General features: G+C 43.3%; 1 protein-coding gene across 3 annotated transcripts; it reads right to left on the minus strand.

Moving 5' to 3' along the window:
- Positions 1 to 503: 503 nt before the first annotated feature.
- LAS1L (LAS1 like ribosome biogenesis factor) lies at positions 504 to 20,646 on the minus strand. Of its 3 annotated transcripts, XM_080909680.1 has the most exons (14): positions 20,394 to 20,646; positions 19,655 to 19,780; positions 18,917 to 18,986; positions 17,004 to 17,085; positions 15,724 to 16,005; positions 15,349 to 15,395; positions 14,388 to 14,497; positions 11,805 to 11,890; positions 11,431 to 11,481; positions 10,919 to 11,125; positions 10,448 to 10,595; positions 5,881 to 6,539; positions 2,509 to 2,659; positions 504 to 796 (listed from the first exon to the last, which is right to left on the minus strand). In XM_080909680.1, the coding sequence occupies exons 1-14, from the start codon at positions 20,582 to 20,584 to the stop codon at positions 694 to 696; spliced, it is 2,313 nt and encodes a 770-aa protein (XP_080765806.1). In that variant the 5' UTR covers positions 20,585 to 20,646; the 3' UTR covers positions 504 to 693. The 3 variants fall into 3 exon arrangements, with proteins under 3 accessions (XP_080765806.1, XP_080765807.1, XP_080765808.1); XM_080909681.1 differs by lacking the exon at positions 11,431 to 11,481; XM_080909682.1 differs by lacking the exons at positions 10,919 to 11,125; positions 11,431 to 11,481.
- Between the last annotated feature and the right edge of the window lie 367 nt (positions 20,647 to 21,013).

Genomic DNA, 21,013 nt, shown 5'->3' on the forward strand with positions numbered 1-21,013 from the left:
AGAAATCCTGTTATCACTAAGGTATTTCTTAAAGCTCCAAAAGCCACTGCAGGAATACATCATGTCTTTTCTAAGCCAAAGGACAGAGAGCAACAAAGTATTACATATTTTAGCTTTCAATTCCTATTTCTTGTTAACTAAAAACTGGATCCTCCTCCCACTCCATGCTATCTCCTGCCCCCACACATCCCCAAGCCTCAGATGTTCACTAGGCTCTATAGCCAGCTATGCCTCTTCTCTAGGCCCTGATGCTTTTATGTGGGCTTGCCCACATTACAGGGGATGGAGATGCAGAAATAAGTTTAAGGAGCCAGGCAGAAATGTATGCCTACAGACTAGCTAGGAAAGTAATCAGAATTGGTATACCTCATAGGTCTAAGGCTCCAACTTCTACTCAAGAGCCTTGTTAATCTTACCATCTTTAGAATAGCCACAAAGTAAAGGAAGAATCAACTGGTCTACCCCAAGAGACACATCTCTCATCTCACAAACACCATGACAAAAATCTCTTTATTATTTTTCAAAACACAACAGAAAATACGCGGAAAAAATCATTCAAATTTCCATTGTGGTAGAAAGCTGAATTGATAAGGCTGATCTGTCTCCCATGTTGTCCAGTCTGTATCATGGGTGGATTCTGGACTGAGCTGTGACAATGGCAGGGCTACATGGACACTTGCATCAGGACAGCCATCAGAAGAGCTGCAGGCCAGCTTTGAGCCTATGCATTTGTCCTTGGTTCCAGAGAAGGCCCTCCATGTGGATGCTATTGCTGTCACAACATAAGCTCAGAGCCCTGCCAAGAGAAGGGACAATTGGTCAGGGACCATTCTAAACTCTGCAGGAGTTTGACCTGTATGTGTCTATGGGAAGGGCCAACCTCCTGCTTGTCTTTATAAGGAGACAAGAGCTACTCTGACAAGTGATTTCAGATGAGAACCAGGGGTGGCTCTGCCCTCCACTAAATTGAAGGGTAGAACTAAAACGAAGCATTATACAGACCTGCAGTATAGAAACTAGGCATGCAGGGTGCTGCTGCTTGAGATTAAGGGATAAAAGTTCCACCCCAGCCCCAGGAAGAGAAATCAGAGTGGCTGCCTCAGCAGGTCCTCTTTCCAAGGTTCTAGAGCTTAGGGACCCAGAGAAGACTTGGCTGGATCCCTCCCATGTCTAATAACTAGTTAACAGTTTAAGGTGAGGCTTGGGATACAGAGATAATATGGCCTAATTCCAACCCATATTTTAACACTGCTTAAGTGCCCCATCTCCCTAACCTAGCTCAAAAACACTCAAGTCCCTGCTTCCTGTAGGTCAAAGGACTTTCCAACTAGAGGAGATATCATCCTTCACTCACTCAGGCAGATCCATAGTTATACTACTGTAGTGGAAAAACAAAACCTTAGAAGTACTCTAGTCCCACCCATTGCCACCACCCATAACTTTCCAAAGAAGGAAACTGAGTTCCAGAGTTGAATAAGAAATGATTTGGCCAAAGTCACATAGCCAAGTCCAGGGTGAGGCTGAGGAAAGAATTAAGGGAGAGCCTGTTATCTATTAACTACGAATGGCAGAGGGCTAACAAGCTGGGCCAGGTCAACAGCTCTACCAGCACACGGTTCCCCCTCTATAACCAGGCACTCATTGGACTAAGCTTTCCTAAGGTCAGGTTAGCTGGAAGAGAATGGGGCCTCTAAACAATGGAATCTTGTAACAGTAACATATTCGCCCGAGGTAACTGTCATCTTTGAGGCTTACTGCCTCCATTGCCTAATCTAGGCCTAGTCCTAGAAGCTTCTAGCCTCCGTGCATTCTTATCTAGGCCTAAAATGTTTTCAGCCTCTGAGATTACTGCTGAATAAACTCACCCTTTGAGCTCTGGCTGTCTGGTCAACTTTGCCAACTGATTCAATCTTGTTTCTCTCTAGTTCTCTCTTGAATTGCTCTGCTTGGCCTCAAACTCTAGCAATCTGTTCTAATCTTCTGGATCCTTCTCATCTCTGGCTTATTCTGTCTTTATGAGGGATTAAAGGTGTGTGCTAAGGGCTGAACCACACCACAACCAAAAACAGACTGTCTCAGTAAATAATACAATCTTGGTGTTAACAATGTGGTCAAATATACTGCAATAGTATTCTACTTCTAACTGGCTTCCACAGATACCCCCTCTGTTTCATCTGATTCAGGGACACTTGGCATCTAGGGCCCTCTCCCAGAATACCCTGTGAAAGTTGAGTTCAAGTCATCTCCTAGGGAATAAGCAAGCAGAACAGGAACGGACTCTCAATTCCAATGGCCCAAAGACCAGTGTATACACAGACACTTGCACACAAACTGGTCTCAACCTGGAAGGGATGTCAACTCATCTGTGTGGCGACTTCATCAATTCCCTATGTTAGGGTAAAGGAATCCTAACAAGGGCACAGCCACTGACTCATTTACCCCACTTTGTTTCTTATCCAGAAAGTAGCAATCAAAGATGTGAAAAATCCCACTGCCAAAGGTACCCACCTACTCTTGGACTTTTGGGGTTCTAGCCGGTGCTCTAGTACAGGTTGGTCCAAAAGATACATGGTGTCATAATTATCCAGCATAAGCTCTGCAGGGTCCTCAGTCTGACCTGGCATTCGGCCTATAGGGAATGTACCCCATCGTACATCTTCTGTAGAACAAAGAGAGGACAAGACAAATGAGCTCTGGAAAAGTCAAAATTATACTCAGATTCCATCTTACTTCAGACAGAATGGCAGCCATTAAGAAACCTAATAACAATAAATGCTGGCAAGGATATGGAAAGAGGACTCTGAAACAGTGCTGATAGGAATGCCAACTAGTCTAGCCACTGTAGAAGTCAGAATAGGGGTTTCTTAAAACAAAACAAACAACCCCTTTTTAAAATAAAGTTGTAAGAAAAAAAAAGAACCCAGAGTACTTTTCTACCCAAGTATTCCACTCCTGATTATTTACCCAAAGAACTCCACAATCAATGTATGACACACATTTTTGCACATCAATGCTTTATATTGCGTTACTCACAGTAGCTAACCCATGGAACCAACAGAGGTGTCCAAGAACAGAGGCGTGACTAATGAAAATGTGATACACATAAAATCAAAGGATTTTTTTCAGCTCTTAGAAAGAAAATGGATACAGATGCAGAAAATCACTAAGAATGCCAATCTCAGAAAGACAAATATTATACTGTATCTCATTTGTGGTTTCCAGATCTTATAAAGATGCATATGTACTATGTCAGACATTAATGAGGTAAACTAATGAAAGAGTACAAAATGAGGATAAGGGGTATGATGGGGAACATATTTAACATACAGTGTATACTTTCACCAAAACTTAAAAAATTAATTGTAAAATATCAAATAACATTTACAGAAAACAGTGGGTTTTCCTTCTAGTACACTGGCCCACCGATCTACCCATCCATCTTAGCCAACTCAGCATGGGCTTTCTGCATATCCCTGGGCTCAGTCCTCATTGTTACAACTTCTCAAGGACACCTCTGTACAGCTTAGCACTTTGTAACTCTTACCCCTGTATGCTTACATTATACACACACACATAGCCACATTTTTGTTCCTTCTCACATTCTTTTTAGAGAGAACTCCACATAAGCACGAAAATTCAGATGTGGCAATCCACAAATAGAAATCAGAGAATTTCAAAGCACGTCTTCTCCATACCCACCAATACTGAGAATTATGTGAGTGACTGAAATTGTTTATACAACTATACTCCCCATGATGTGTTTGAATGCCATATTCTTTCTTAGAGGCATTCTCCAAAGATACACACACACACACACACACACACACACACACACACACACACACACGCCCCCGCATGAACACCCACGGGGGGGGGGGGGGGGGGAGGAAAGAATGAGAACAAGGTGGGGAGAGGGAAGGACTTAACATTATAACCTTTCTTAATTCGTAATCTAAAATTTCCACAAAACATACATGTATACATGAAAATGTTCCACTCTGGGATGAAACATAATTCTCCCTGTAACACAGCTTTGGATGTATGATATAACATTTAGCCTTGTAATCAACTTTTTAAATATAAAAACCATACAAACCACTCAAGAAGGTCACTTCATGTTATATAATATAAAATTATCATACTGTTATCTCATAAATATATACAATTAAGTGTCAGTTGAAAAAAGGAAGGGTTGAGGGTATAATTCAGTGGAAAAACACTTGCCTAGCCTGCTGATTTCCTGGGTTTGATTCTCAGAACTGTACACACACAAAGTGAAGAGCTACCCCCAAACTGCCTATCTCTCTATCCTTGACCCTTACAGGAACTTGTATCTGTTTTAATGATCTTTAGCACCCAATAATATAGATATTTGTATACACAAGGATCACTCCCTGGGTTCTATCTAATGGCACTGAGTTGACTATTCCCAAAGCTACGTGTATTATATATAGCCCATGCATCTTTAGTCTGACATTCTTACACATATCTCCTCAATGATAACACAAATACAATTCATAAGGACTATTTCACTGCCTAGTCATAAACCCCTCCAACAGGCTTCCAATCATCCCTCACATAGATACCTCCTGCATCACATGGTTCTTAGTTGATTATGCTTCCTCTTCAGAAAATATATACAACACTATGACCTACTTGAGATTCTTTTCACAGCCCCTACTTTTCTCTTATACCCACATCTAACCCACCCCATAGCACAACTGTTCCTCTACCAATTCATCTCTCTTTTGCTATTTACAAAATCTCCAACTTCAGCCTTCCTTGCCCTTAGTTTTTTTTTTTTTTTTTTTGGTCACTATTTTTTTTTGGTCATAATTTACCTATTAGGTGTAGGGACACACACATACAATGTGCTCACTCACCCCTAGAACTCCCACTCAAGTTTTTATACATTTCTACCCCTGTCCTCACAGGGCAAAGGCTCCAGCTTTCCCCATGAACTCATTCAATGATACCTATTTGATTATATCTTACTCTTCACTGGTCTCAGTTATTTTCCAGGTACTTGAGCCATGTCTCTGGTGTTCATGTGCATATAAACATGTACCACCCTATACTGACTGTTCTACTTGCTGCATGTCTGCCTCCCTAGAGGCTCCTCCTTCTTAAACTGGATGAAGTCATTCGAAGACCCTCAGAGCAGCAGGTTGATGCACCTCATTCCCCATCACCAAGCTTTCCTGTATCCTTTCTGAGCTTCAATTTCAAAGACTTGGATGAAGATCTAAAATCTGAACCACTCCATATTTTCTTTTGATTAGGTTTCTCTGACTTGATGCCCTGGGTTTGAACACACGGAGAAAAACCCAGTTTTACTACACTGAGTGTACATGAAAACACGTGCTCTAATAAATTTTACCCCTCACCTTTCACATTCTTTTGCTCTTACTGCCCAGGGCTCATACACAGCTACTTTTATGAAACAGTAATCAGTTTAACAGCTTATATACTCCAACCTAAGAGGAAAGTCACTTGCCATTCATCTATCTACTTGCCTCTGAGGCTTGCAATATACTGTTCACATCGTATTCCTTTCTTATCTATTCTCTAGAGTGAAGGAAAGTCTCAAGGTTCAGCTAGCAGAGCATAGTAGTATCAAACTATAAGCTCACCTACTCAGGAGGCTGAGAGAGGGGAAATCTTCAGGCAATCTTCATTTTTGAAATGAAGAGTTAAAGCTGTCTGGATACTGGGACATTAACTTAGAAGGCTTAGGCACAGGATATCAAGATTTTATTGTGAGACTCAATCTTAAGAGGTGGGAGGAAAGGTAGAGGGGGGACAGGAAGAAGGGGCCCATCAAGAACCGAGGGAATTAATAAATGGAAGAAAATAAAAGTGGGTGTGAGGACTACTTACCAGAGCTAACTTGCCAAGCTGAACCCTGCAAAGCCTCTCTTTTCCGAGACATGACCCTAGCATTCTCAAAAATATAGGATCCATGTAGGAGAGAGAATCCCCCCACTTCCATCCTGTCTTCTTCTTCATCATCATCATCATAGTCGTCATCATCATCATCATCATCATCGTCATCATCATCTTCATCCTCATCTACTTCCCCCTCTTCTTCTAAGCCATCACTTTCCTCTACATCTGCCTCCATCTGATCTTGAAAGACCTTTTGCTCTTCTTCCTCCTCCTCTTCCTGTTCTTCCTCCTGGTGCTCCTCCTGCTCCTGCTCTTCCTCCTCCTTCTCCTCCTCTTCCATCTCTTCCTCCTCATTCTCCTTTTCCTCCTCTTGCTTGACATCCTTAAGGTTTCCTTGCTCCTTCTGTTGAATATTTTCTTCAGAGTCGCAGGTGGTACCAGGTGGTTGTAGGTCCTGATGTAAGGTATCCAATGTGTATGGAGCTTTCCCAGTGGAGGGGGAGGAGGAGGAGGAGGAGGAGGAGGAGGAGGCAGAACCTTCAGTTGCCTTGGCCAAGCCAGTCTCTCCATTCTGAGTATAAATGGAACAGACTCGCAGCAGCTTCTCCTGCTCTTCATCTGGTAAGACCTGCCCCATGGCTTTGAAGACTCTAAGCACACAGAGGGACAGAGTAGGGAAAAAGTCAATGTCTCAAAGTCACCTACATCATAGCTCAACACTCTGGAATTTGAACTTGCTCTTTGAACTTCACACCTGCCTCTGATAGGCAGCACAACACAGCAGATGGAGTGCAAAACCCAACAGGACCATGTATGCAGAACCAGCTCTTTGGTACACCTGTTTCTTATGACTTCTCATTAGAATGAAAACAATTAACACTTCAATTTATAGGGTTCTTGCGGGGAATAAATAAAGCTCACATAGAATGCCTGGCGGAGTGCCTGGCACATAATGGCAAGCAATTAATGATAGCTGCTAGTCTGCACTGAAACACTAAATATACAAACTAGCTAATAGGTATGCAAGGCTGGCAATCAGAAAAGTGAGAACACTGGAGGACTCTGTTCTGCGGGCCAAGGATATAGAGGGCAGTGTACTGGCTTCTTCTGCCTGGAATACAACGTGTGATTTCTTATGGAAGCAGCTACAGCCCAGCCTGGAATGAAGTCAAGAAGAAGAGTAGCAGTTGACTGGACAAAGCCAATGTGGAGGGAGGCCTGATGAGCACTGTGAATTGATTGTGGGTGCTATAGGAGCTAAGCAGAAGCAGAGAACACAAGGAGGGCATAGAGACTCAGGGAGGGTTTCATAGGGGTGAGGCCCAGGTGGCCCAGGGGCAAGAGGGCGCACACTGCCTGTGGCCAGAGTAACCTGGCTGAAGGGGAAGGCCTGTGCCAGGGAGCTGGAAAAAGGAAAGGCTGGGAAGGGAAGTGTGTGTATCATGGGGCAGGACACCTGCCAACTCTAAGGACAGGCCAAAGTTGCCATTTCTGAAGATCACCATGCTAACCACAGAGAGGACTGCAAGGGCAGGACAGGGCAACCTAGAGGCAAGAAGACTAGGTACCTAGTCTTCACAATCCAAAACAGTTGGTAAGGGTGGACCTCAGGTATTGTTGGGAGACATGGAGGGAGGGAGCTGTAGAAGACAGACACACAGCAGAGCCCAACTTACTGACCAACAGAGATGGTCAAACAGGAGTATTAAACAAGATGATACCGTTCACATACAAGACAGTGCCAACAGCAAAACCACTAACAGATGGAGAGCTGCTAGGAAGGATGAGGGTGAGCATACTTCACAGAGCCTGGCCTCTGGGAGGTGGCCTGCACTATGGAGCACAGCAGGAGGGAGGGAGGGGGCACATCCTCCCAGAACTGCCAAGGGTGAAGCACTCACTCATGCTTTGTGGAGGAAACCCAAGCCACCCATGCAGATTGGTCACATGTGGCTGACCGCCTGTCTTTGGTGACAGAACTGGGATCTACTGACTAGACTGGGAGTTCCTGTTGGTAGGACTCATTTCTTATTCCAAGAGGACACTGGTTCAAATTGAATTGATCTCCTGGCTGGGGGAAGATCCTGAAATGCTTACAACTTTATGTGAGGAAAAGCCAGGAAGAAACCCTCTCCTCCCCTCCCTGTTGTCCATTAGTGTGATTAATAATAAATATCCCCAGGCACTTGGTGCTGGCAAGACGCCTTGTCACTACTGCTCATTACCCATCTGCCTCCCTCAGCTTCCAAGCTGCCCATTAGGTGCTGTGGTGAGTCATAAAATGCACCCCCCCCCCAGCGTGTCTTGCATTTAGGATGGTGGAAATTAAATGGAGATTAGATCCATAAATCTCAAGACTAGATTATCATCTCATTATCGACGAACCACCATGATTTTAAGGTACTTCAGTCCTTGGTCCCTAGATATCTTATCTGCAAAAATGTATTATACTTAAAGGAAATTGCCTATTTAAGAAAAAGAAAGCATGATGCCTGATAATTAACTATTCATGGAATCTTTTATATTTTCACCTTTGGGAGGAAAAAAAAAACAACAGAGTTCTGTATTCACACAGTAACAGAAGTTTTCTGCCAGAGTTCAATTTATGTGAAACATTAGAGAAACTCCAGACTTAAAGGCAGGATACAGGGATTTCAGGCCCTAGCCAACATGCAGCACACCTAGGCGTAACCCCTTATTTCCCCACTGTGTAAATAGGTGAACTGATTTAAATTCACTGATTATCTGAGAAAGGATCTGTGCACTAGAAATGGTACCCAAGTGAGCCACTGTTACCAGTGGCATATGTCACATCCCTCTGGTATGCTTGGGTTGAGAGAAGATCTGTGATCCAGACTTTTCCACTCTGCAGGCACTTAGGATTGGAACGTCTCTTGAAGGCATCTAATCAAAGCTCTCCATGCTCCTTTTACTCCCTCCTCACATACATCCACATCCTATATTCCTTCTACACTGTGAAGCTTCCTTGATTGATTTCTTCCTCCATGAAATCCTCAAATGCTTCTCCTTTCATGCTCTAGCCTGACTCCTCTGGAAACTGCTATGTCACTTACAGTCTGGAGCTCACATATCCAGCAATGTGGCTGTACAGTTTGGACCTATATCCTGGAGCTCTTGCCTTGGTTGACTTGTCTATAAGACCACATTTTTATTTTAAAAATATGTCTGTAGCCCAGATGTCACTAAAGGTTCAAGAAAGGCTTGGATAAAATAGATGGATGACAAAAATGAATAGTCTTGGCATCCAGTCCCTCACTTCACTCATTCCACAGACGTTGGGTCGTCTCCTTCCAATACAAGATGCTGGTGAGTAAATGGAGGATACTGTTTCATTCAGCTCAAGGGCATTTACTAAGGCCTGGATGGTGAGATTTGTGTGATGTGCTGGAGTACAGATATCTAATGCAGAGCTCTTACCCTTGCAAAGCTTAGTCTAGGAGACGCATGGACGGGGGAGGAGACACAGCAACACAATCTCAAATTTGGGAAATATTCAGGAGTCAACTTGTAACTCTGCAGTGGCAGCTATGTAGAACTCAGATACCCAGGCCGAAGAATGAAAAGAAACACAGCAGGGAAATCAATCCCAGCTTGAGAGCTGGGAAGACACGGCTGAAGGATTAGTAAGGCAGAAGGTGCTAAGGATGAGTGAAGTGATAAACTACAGACAAGGCTGAGGAAGCAGAGGGAAGGAAAATAAAGGCATAGAGGTTGAGACACAAGGGAAAAGCAGTGTCATAGGATAGGAAGTCCAAAAACCAGAAAGACAAGACATGGTGGCCACCAAGTGGGATACTGGGCTGTCAGTTTTTAGAGAAAAGTTCTGAGTAATGAAAATATGAGTGAAGAAGGAAAATCTCTGGAGTTGAGGAAATGTAGGGGTCAAATGAATTGTTTGAATGAAACAAATACTGCTCAAGCAAGCAGGAAGAGAATCAGGTACTAAAGGCTTCTAGGAAACTGAGGGAAGTAGCTTAGGGGAGGGAACTGACAGAAAAGAGGGAAAAGAAGAAAACCGTGGGTATTTACAGGAATCAAAACAACACTCCAATTGACCACACAACCTAGAGAGAGTAAAGGGGTCACAAAAGAGATATGGTTACCATGATAGGTAGGTCCAGAAACAGACCACTGAATGTCGGGTTAAACCTTCACTTTGCTAAGAAGGCATTAGAGATTGTTGAGTATCTTTGAAAGGTATACTCTGGGAAGCAAACAGAGGAGGCATCACCGGGCTTGGAGCAAGAAGACCTGGGTCCACTAATAAACAGTAGCTACTATTTACTGTGCACTTACTCTGTGCAGGCTACTATGCAAAACGTTCTCCCACTGGAACTGGACTCGGTTTAGCCAAGTCTTACACTGAGTAGGCAGCAGCATCCTACCCTCCCCCTTCCTGACTCAGTTATCTCGTGTTATTGGAAGGGATATGGGGTTAAATATGACCAATAGAGCCTTCCAATCTAGCTAGTCTAATGCTGAGAGGCCCTGAGCCTTCCAGGGTCATTCCCTCTTACCAAATGAAACTAAGACTTACACCTGAAGGAGCTGGGGGCTGGCCCAGCAAGGTGAGCCCAGGCAGGACTCGATCACCTGCGGCCAGTCAAGGGTGGCAGAGCAATTAAACAGCCTCCAGCTCTTTCTTGCTTCCCACTGGCATGCAGAAAATCGCCGAGCATTCCGTCCTGAAAGAAAACAAAGAGGCTTAAGAGAAAGAACCATGTGGGTCCTTCCCCCAATCTTCAACCTCAAAAGGGATCAGGCTCCACCTCTCTTTATCTCCCCAAAGTTCCACCCTGTCATTTCTAACTACTCAAAGCATCCAGAGTGCCTCCTTTCTGTGGTATTGAGAAGAAAAAGGAAAAGGGAGATTTTTCTCCTAATTCCTACAGCACTCTTTGGCAACTCTAAACTTTTAACAAGGGAGTTAAAGGCAGAGCTGAGGACACTGGCAGATGCTTCTGCTTGGGATGCCTGGGCCCTGGGACTAGGGCTAAGTTTTCCTCACCAGTCTTGGTGTTGGCCACGATCAGTTCAACGGTCCATCTAAGGATGTAGGTAGACCGGATCCCAGTGCTCCCCAGGGTAGACAACTCAGAGAACATCCTCTCTAGCAGGGCCTGTGTGAAGGTCTGGGAGTGCAGGCCCCTGAGCAAGGGCTGCCAGAACTGAGAGAAGGGCTTTGGCACCAACACTTCATTCAAGTCGATGTTTTCTGGTTTGTGAGGGATACCCATTGATAGACGGGAAGGGCAATGGGACCAAGATCAAGAGAATGAGAGTGCACCAAAGCAAGCCAGCAAGAAGGATGGGCAGAAGAGAAGGAAAAATTGCACACCAAAGAGAAAGAACAGACACGCCCAAGTTCCAACAACAAGAATTGCCATCGCAGAACAAGAGGGAAGGAAAGCAGAAGAGCAGGGAAAGAGAAACCAGTTAGTATCTGGCAAACAACAACTGATACAAAACCAAGTACAAAAGAAAGAACTCTTTCTGACTTCAGCTTCGTCAATAACTCACTGTGTGAATTTGGTTCAGTAACTTCCCCTTTCTGGACCTCAGTCTGACCATCTGTAACATGAGGATGTTGGACTAGATGACCTCTCAAGGCCCCTCCAATGCTGCTGTTCTAGCTCTCTAGCTAGTGGCTAAATCATATTTGACAAGGCACAACAACAGTGTTAAGAAACCCCACCCTGCCCATTCCAACCCACCTAAACCGATTCAACGCCACCTAAGGAGAGTCCCATGACACATCAGCAGGACTATCTATTCTGTTCAGCCAAAAGGGCTGACATTTCAGCCCCACCCCACCCCACACTCCAGCCCACTTCTGGAGTTCCCACACAAGAAACACAGAACCCTAGGGTTTCAGTGAACACCCAGGACCCTACCTTCATACTCTATCTGCAAAGCTGCCAACTGCTCAAAAGTGGGAATGAGGAAGCCATCGTCTAGAAAAGCATCCAGCACAGCATCCCTAAGGTAAATAAACAGTAGTTTAGAGAGGCATGGATCCACATGCCTATAGTCCCAGCTACTCAGGACACTCAGAAGCTGGGCGAGAGCATCATTAAATTCAGAACCACCCTGGGTAATATAGAAAAATGAGCCTCAAAAGGGAAAAAAGTGACCTTTCCAAATAGGCTGGACTGATTCACTGATTGATTAAAAGTTGAAATGACTTAAGGGGCTGGAATATGGCTATATCTCAGTGGTACACGATTTAACATAGTGTACATAAGAGGCCAGAGTCTAATTCTCAGTACCAAGAAGACAAAAAGGCACACTAGAATGAAACTGACAAAAAAGACACCTACCTATTCCTGCAACACTTCCAAAACAGCTAATGTCTCTAGTTCAAATGGCCAAAGTACCAGTGGTAGAGACTAATCAGAAGATAAAGCTATTAGGCTTCAGGCTCCTGGGACAGGGACTGAGCCAGAGTCTGGAATCAGTGGGCTTTGAGCACTCACGTACCAAGCACGTGGTGATCTCAGTCCCAAAAATGAGAGCAGTGGTGATGGAATAATTCAAACCACAGAATAAAAGTCCTAGGCTGACAGAAGAAATTAAATGCCTAGATGACCAAGTACTTTTAGACCTCAGCTCCTACAATGTTTTTGTTTCTCCTGTCCTTTCTCTATCCTTCACACTGGCTACCCTCTTCTTTTAGATCCTAGAAGTGGAAATACTACGTATGCAACTGCTAGTCCAGATATGACTCCGGTCTCCTTACAGAGAGCCCTAGTCAAAGTCAGGGGGTTGAGAACATCAGCAATACGGGAGATTTCTCAACTTAAGCTAGCTCAAACCTAAACCAGCAACAGATTTCTCCACAGTTACTGGCTTGTTAAGAGCCTCTCCTAGCTGACTGGTTCTAACAGGAGCCAAGCTTTCAAGATGTCCCTGTATCTAGAGGGAGAACAACACAGTCAGCAGGTTCTATCCAGCAGACCAGGCTTGAGAACACAACTAACTATCCTTCCACTTAACCCTCATCTCCTCAGATAAGTATCCTAAACTTCAAGCTGCCTGCTCAGCACGAAAAGACAAATACTACTATGTAAGGCACAACTGCTAGGGAAGCTGTCCCTTAAACTTTTGCTGAAGGGTAGAGCTAAGAAGTCTAGCATGGGTAAACTCTAATGAAATGCCTTTGGAACTGAGCATCTCGGGTATACTCCAAGCACTGGGGAGGTGGAAGCAGCTACATTTCTATTTGAGTTCCAAGATGGTCTAGTCTACAACGGCCACAGCTACACAGGGAGACCCTGTCTCAAAAACAAAACAAATAAAAAAAGTGGCACCGTCACCTTTGGGACTAGTCTTCTAGGAATAAAGACAAGATAACAAGAGGAATCCCAGCTTACATGGTGACCTTTCACCCAAACTCACCTACATCAGATCTAGATTCTTTGCAACTCTACATCTTAACATTTCTTTTAACTTTCCTTTACTGTAGGGCAAGCACTGCCTCCGTAGTTTTGTTTTTGCTTTTTATCTTCTTTCTTCCCTTTTTGGCACTGTGGATCAAAACTAAGGCCTTGTGCATACTAGGCCACTGCTCTACCACTGAACATCATCACACTCCCAGCATTCTTCCACAGCTTGTTGGCAGCAAGTTCTCCAAAGCCCTTCAAACTGAATTTAGGCAGAATATACAAGGGCAGCAAGTTTTATCCACTCTGGTTGAATTGAACACTGTTTGTGGGCAGGACAACACACAGCCATGAGAGGAGGAAACCTAGCCTAGCCTTTAGTAGCCATGCCCCAAGAAGACCTATCCTCTATCTGCCTAGCCAGGATTACCCAAAAGATACTAACATCTTCCAAGGGCTGTTTGAAAAAAAAAAAAAAAAGACTAGCAGCACCCCAAGACTAGATGACGAAATGTTATATATCAAAAGCATTTTTCTTTGTCAAGTCTGTCATATTCCACGTGACAAAGAGAAAAGGTCGCCAGGGACTGACTGCATGACTACCACCAACTGTAACTCTGGTTATTCAGTATCTCACGATAGGCAACCGGGTAGCTGGCAGGGTTGGAACAGATCATAGAAGACATAATCACCATTTAGGGGAGGAGGACTAACTCAAGATTTCCTACAACAGAAATCAGCTAGCTAGAACATGACAACTGCTTTCTGTTTCTGGTACTAGGAATTGAATTCATGGTACTGTACATGCTAGGCAAGCACAATACCACTGAATTATATTCCCAGACAGTTTTCTTTCTCCCCAGGCCTCAACTATTATTTTTAAGACAGGATCTCACTAAACTGTCTAGACTGGCTTTGAACTCAATCTGTAGCCCAGGCTGTGAATTTGCAGTCTGCCTACTCAACCTCCAAAGTAGCTAGGACTACATATAGGTCTACATCACCAACTATGCCTTATTTTAAAACCCAATTTCAATTAAGGCTACTACCCTCTACTGTAGAGAATAGGCAACCCTGAGTTACCAAGTTACAAACCTGTTCTCCCATGAAATGCTCTTGAGTTCTTCTAGGATACACTGTACACGCGGGGAAAGATTATTCCACACCTTAATAGCTTGAAGTAAATGCCTATATTTCTCCAGCACCTGACAGCAAAAAGAGTCCAATCAGAAGTCTGACTCTGTCAAGTACCCCACCCCAAACCCCTCCAGGATCTCTTCTCATAGGATCTCAGCACTGTCCTTAAGGGAACAGGACAAAGCATGTATGGTGGGTCCACAACTCCTTTATAAGTCCAACAACTAAAAATAAACTAGATTTTCTCCTTCTCCCACTCTCCCCACTCCAAATCCTTTGTGGCTCCCAATAATCAGATGTTCTGATACTTAGGTGCCAACTGGTTTAAGATGAGCAAAGATCTTTGGGCCAAAGGTTAAGGAACAAATGGGAGAAATGAGTTATAGGAGCTAGAGAATTGTTGAGACCCAGGTTCCCATCCTAGTTCTGTCATTAACTGTGTATATAACCATGAATCTGTCCCTTCTGTCATCCAAGGTTTCAATTTGTCCATGACAAAAAAGGAGAAGGACCTAAATGGTTTCTGAGCCTTTTTATAAAACATACCCCTTAAGTCTCGTCTGATCTAGGGACACTCTTACACTCCACCTGCTGGTCATCTTGAGAATCAGAGTGCTATACAGATATACCCCTTTCCCAATTCTCTACACCAGAACAGACAATCCATCAACTTCATTATCTGCTTGCTCTCATCCATCAGGTCATAGGATCACCTGATTAGATGCTGCTGGCCTCCTTTCTAGTCCCCACCCTCTCCAAGAAGTACCTTCATGCTTTGCCACTTTTCTTCCAAATTCTCTGAGAAGTTCCCTCATGCTTTGCCACTTTCAATTCTTTCTCAAGACTTCTCTTTCAGGTAGCTGGCAAAAGGGAAGAAATGGCTAGGCAGGTGACAGCATACTGCACCAAGGATGCTTACCGTAAACTGTTCCTCTTCATATGATACCAGCAATTCTCGTGCTTTTTCTAAAAAAAAAAGAATGAAAAACATGGAAGGAAGCCTAGCCTTTTATTCTTTCTGGGAATCTGAGCTTCTTGTACCTTGAGCTGTAAGCTGATAACTCAAATTCCTTCCCTACTTACTTCACATAACTCAAAAAAGATGATGGGGCTAATGCAATGTCCATCCACCATAGAAACTATCCCGATAAGATAGTTTCTGACAGTGATTTTTTTTTATGCTGGGATTCCACCACAGCATACAGAAAGTAATCAATCAAGGAAAAAGCAATACTGACCCCCAGCTTGAGCATTCCAGGCACATGCGCACCTCTTTGCCCCCATGAGTACCTACCATACAACTCCTTATGTCTTGAAGATGGTTCTGGATGAGAGGCCACCTCTTCATTGCCTGTAGTGTTTGCATCCTCCTTGACAGCCAACTCTTCACCTTTGTCATCACCCTGAGGCTCTGGTATCTCTTCAATTATATCATCAACAATAATTTCAACTTCCTCTTCTTCAGGTTCTTCTGCTTCTACCTGGTCCTCATCCAACTCCCAGGTTTCTCTCAGGCTGTCCCCTAGTTGACGGTTCCAGTATGTCTTCTGGAGCCAATTGAGGACAAAGTAGCAACCTAGAAGTGGCAGGGGTGGATGCAAGAGATATGCCATAGGACCAGTTATAGGGAAGTAATTAGTAGGTCCCCAGTTCTCTGGGCCTCTATTCTCATTTTGTATGCATAATGGGAAAGTCTAAGGAAGAGACTTGGTTCTAAGGCTCAAATCTCAAACAGTTGCATATATCCTTGTATCTTTCCTGGGGGTGGGATGGGAGGGATAGACAATAATATTGGCTTTAGACAAAGGTAACAAATAAAGCAAGGGGTGGTAAATGGGAGAACTGAAACCTAGGTAGACCAGCTACGTATGTGGCCTTAACCAAGTCTCTTCCCTTTTCTAGATCTCAGTTTCCTGACTACAAGGGAAGAGACTAACTAAATCAGGGATTTTTAATCAAGATGGAATGAACATAAGAAGAATGCTAATATATGGTTTACACCTCCCAACCCACCCCTTCAGACTATTATACTACCTACAGAGAAGAATTTAAGAGGAAAGCAATCCCTATAATTAAAATAGCAAAAGGAACCAGAACAGAGCCTATAGAGATGGCTCAGCAGTTAAGAACAATTGCTGTACCTGCATAGAACCCAGGTTTAGATCCCAGCACCCAGAGCAGGTGACTCACAACTGCCTGTAACTCTTAAGTTTCAGGACCCGGCAACCTCTCCTGGCCTCCAGTATACACATACAAATAGGAAACACACACTCATGTACGTAAGTAAAAATAACTCTGTGGTTTAAAAAAGAACCAGAATAGTATACTGCCAAGCCATATTAAAACATGAAAGGAGGTAATACTAATCCTGATTTTATTTTTTCATACTTTCCACATGGACTTTTTTCCCTATGAAAAGACTACATATTATGATCAGTAAGCTTGTGGAAGCCAAGCCTTATACTGTAGCCACAATGAGTCTATATTTCACCTGGTCCTGACATCTTTGTTCCTTTTCCACAAATGCCACCCAGCCCAGGCCCACAAGCTTAACCCCCACCACCCCACACTCACCTCTGCGGCAGTCATTTATATGGGGCATTTTCTTGTGGGTCAACTTGTGGCGAAGTTCAACAATCCAATCCGGAATGTTTACCTGATTAGGGGTGGAGAATGAGTTTAGTTAGAAATGAGAAAATACTAAAACTTGCAGAAACTCAGGGATGATTTACCCTGGCCATCCATCCCAGTGGATTTTCCAGTGTTGTTGATGATCAAGATAACAATCCAAGGTTCCTAATCATATTTTACTGGAAGTAGTCTTAACATAAGAAAAGGCAATTACCCCCAACCACCAACCATTTCTGTGATGGGCATTACTAATAACCTTCTCAGTTTCCCTTAGCCCTTTCCTTCTTCCTAGGTACCTTTATTCTTCTTTGTCTCTCATAAGAGCTTCAGCAAGTTTTTCTTCATGGCTGAGAATATACCTACCGTCAAATTCCTATACAACTAACATACTTACTGAAGCCAGAAATATCTGACTCTTTTTTTTTTTTTGCTGCTTGGTTGAGCTGTTTCTTTCTTTCCTCAGATTGCCAGCTCCATGAGGGCAGGCATTTTGACTGCTACTCTCTTTTGTGCCCCTACCCAGTGGTACAGTCAGGGTCCTCACTTTCACTGGGCCACTCCAAACTAGCAGAGCTGGCTAAGCCCACTGAAATGCAAATTATGAGAAATAAGGAAGCAATCTTCTTTAAAACTGGACATTCAATCATCTAGTCAAACCCTTTTCGGTATGGGCTCCAACAGCACAAGAAATAATCCTAAGGAATCGACAAACAGATCGCATGACTTTTTAAGTTTTTGCACATCAAAGAAAATAACAAAGGAAAAAGATAGCATAGCTTAAAAAAATGGAAGAAAAATCCTTGCCAAGTGTATTTCACACAGAGCATTACCAATAAAGAATACAAAAAAGATCCAATCAATAGCTGTACTAATATTTAGTTTTCAAAGAGACATACATTGTCAATAAATATGTGAAATAGTGCTTAACAGCCTTAGTCATTAAGGAAATACCAATTAAACTTTTTCAAGATTTGATCTCAGCCCAGTCAGGATTACTATCATTAAAAAAAAATGCTGGTGAGGATGTGGGACAAAGAGTACCCATCTTCACTGCTGGCAGAAGCATACACTGGTATGGACCAATATGGAGGTTCCGAAAAAGAAAAAAACTAAAATGAAAATTATCATATGATCCACCTATACCACTCCTAGGCATATACCCAGGGATTCTAAGTCAACATACTTCCAAAATATTTATACACCCCAACATACTGCTACCTTGACTTATAATAGCTGCAATATATAATGAGCCTATAGGACTGTCAACACATGGAGACAATATGGAACATACACTGAATGGAATTTTATTCAACTGTAAAGAAAAATGAAAGTATCTTTGAGAAAACAAATGGAATTAAAGATCAGTATGTGAAGCAAACAAAATAAGCCAGACTCAGAAAGACATGTGTTTCATAAATTTTCTCACATGCAGAATTTAGATTTAAATTTCTATGTGTGTGTCTAATATGTACAGGGCAAAGGATACAGAAAGAGGAGTGTGGGCACTGGAAGAAGGGAGCTAATGAAAGGGACAAGGAGAACAAGGAAGGCTAATGGAATGTGACATGTAAGCAAAAGGAAGGATTGTTTGAGAGAAGAGGTGGAATAGGTGGGAGCAGAAAATAGAGAAGGGCAAATAAAAGCAAAGTATAATGATATATGCACAGAAGTCATAGTGGAACACATTATTTCATGTGTTAACAACAAAAAGCTTGAAAGCTAACGGTCTGAAGCTTCTACTGTTTTACCTGGTAAGTGATGAGATAAACTGACCGGTCTGTATACCTCACCCCATGACTCATTTAAGGAAGCCCTCCTAGAAAAAGAGAATGAGCAATACAACCTTTCACACATACCTCCTGAGCCAGGTATTTGAGGGGGAGGTTAGAACATTTTGTCTTCCTCTCTGAGATAAGATTCACAAACCTGGGTTGGGAGAAAAATAAGTGTCATAGTTCAAAAACAAACAAACAAAAATCTGCTTTACTCAAAATTCCTTGTGAAGTTACCTTTCTACTGACTGCCCTGTTCTTATGCTTGATGTCAGCCAGAGCAGGGACAGTCCCAACATTTACTAAGGTATGTACTGAAACAACACAGACAGATAAGACTCTGGTCTTGGCAATTTGGTCTAGAATAATCATGACATATGATTATACACAATGTGCTATAGATGTTAGAATAAATAACTACATCAAATAATATGGGTAAACACAGATAAACACAAACAGAAGACAAAAGAGGAGACATCAAAACAGAGATCAAACAATATAAGGCTTTGTCATATGAGAAAACTCAGTGGTAATCTTTCCCTGTGTATGAAATGTTCTGAATTACACACGTCCTATACATTCTAGAAGGGCAGGAAGAACAGAAAAGAGAGAACTTTCTGGAAAAGGGAAATAGGTTGTATGGACAAGACAGAACTGTAAACAAGATATAGTCATGGCCAAGTTTAAAAACAAAAATCACAGGTTGATTCACACACAAAGACCCATTCTTGGCTTTTTGTTTCAGGTGGTACCCGAAACCAAGCTTTTTAAATCCATGTTTCCAAAGCCAACCCCCTCAGTGTTACCCTGTATAGGTCTTACCTGACCAATGCCATGCCATAGAGCAGTCGAAGTTCATCAGTGCCCAAGCCACCGGCTACATCCATGAGCTTACATCGTATCAGGTCAGCGGTAGAAGCCACTGCCAGGGGCAGATCATTGCCTAACCTAAACCATCATAAAAATCCTCACATAATTCCATCCTCTACCACAGAAACTTGGTTGCTGCATTATACTCCCATTACACACTTAAAAGTGCACGGATATACAAAGCACTTAGAAAAGACGGGGTAAAGTCCCGAGATCCAACAGTAATAAAGGAACTGAGAAGCTGGCTGGGGGTACACAGGATATCTTAAAGTACTACAATTCACCAACAGTTGTGTGGACACGGTCCATTCTCTCCCCCTCAAATTATTCTCCCCCAAATCCTATTATCTCCCTCTCGCATCAAACGAACCTCAATTCTGAATCCTTAACCAGAACCAGAAAGCCACTTCAACATATCAACCTACTCCTTTAGTCCCGGCTCGGGTCCCCTTTATTTTGCACGTAAAACTTAAGCCTCACAGACACAAAAAAATAGTATTGGAACATACACCCTATTTTCCTTCCATGGGATAAGTACAGGAGCTTGGTCGCAACTTTTCCCCGGGTACTTAGAAGAAAGAAACCATAAGGCAATTTCAGGGAAGGCTATAGAAAATATGGCTGTTGGGGAACTCGACCAAGGAAGGAGCGAGACACCACCCAGGCAAGAGGGCTGACCCGGACGCCTTACCTGCTCCTCCATACTGTAATTCGGTTCAGCGCGTACTGCTGCAATTTCTGATCATCACAGAACAGATAAACCGTCACTTGCTCCCACTCAGCCTTGCTAAGCCAGGAGACTACGATACCCCTGCCTCTCGGCGACTCTGGCTGATTCTCTTTGGAGGTCTGCCCGTCCCACGCACGCCAAACGCGATCCATCCCGTGGGAGCCAAGACCAGGCCTACTCCCGGATTCCCAACAGAACTGAAGAACGCGGTCTGCCGCGCTCTTCACACAGCCTTCTCTCCCAACGGCACATCATCAGCCAATTGGAGAGCATGACCCCGACTAAATCCCGCCTCCCAACGTTAGTGTGGCCAATAGAAACGTGGGACACTGGCCTCGCTAGCAGGATTCTGTCACCACTCGCTACCGGAAGTGTTCATTCACAAAGTCGCCTTACCAGAACCACAGTCGCTTCAGCTTCTAGGTTCTGCTAATTTCCTGGCTGTTGAGTGTGTCTGTCCCAGACAGGAACCAGTGTGTCTGGATTTCAAGGAAAAAAAAAAAAACTTTGCGCCCCTTGGCGGTCTGCGGAGAAATTGCTCTCGATTACTGTATTTTCTTAGTTAAGGTGCTTTCAAGTTT

Source organism: Micromys minutus (assembly GCF_963924665.1).
Source record: "Micromys minutus genome assembly, chromosome: X".
NCBI lineage: Eukaryota > Metazoa > Chordata > Mammalia > Rodentia > Muridae > Micromys > Micromys minutus.

Bases quoted from the DNA above. Each gene is read 5' to 3' on its own strand.
- LAS1L (XM_080909680.1), bottom strand. From the start codon at position 20,584: ATGGATCGCGTTTGGCGTGCGTGGGACGGGCAGACCTCCAAAGAGAAT. The intron at 15,396-15,723 runs GTAGGTACTCAT...TTTTTTTTTTAG, and splicing joins AAGACATAAGGAGTTGTATG to AAAAAGCACGAGAATTGCTG. The intron at 2,660-5,880 runs GTAAGTAGTCCT...TTTGTTCTACAG, and splicing joins AGCTTGGCAAGTTAGCTCTG to AAGATGTACGATGGGGTACA.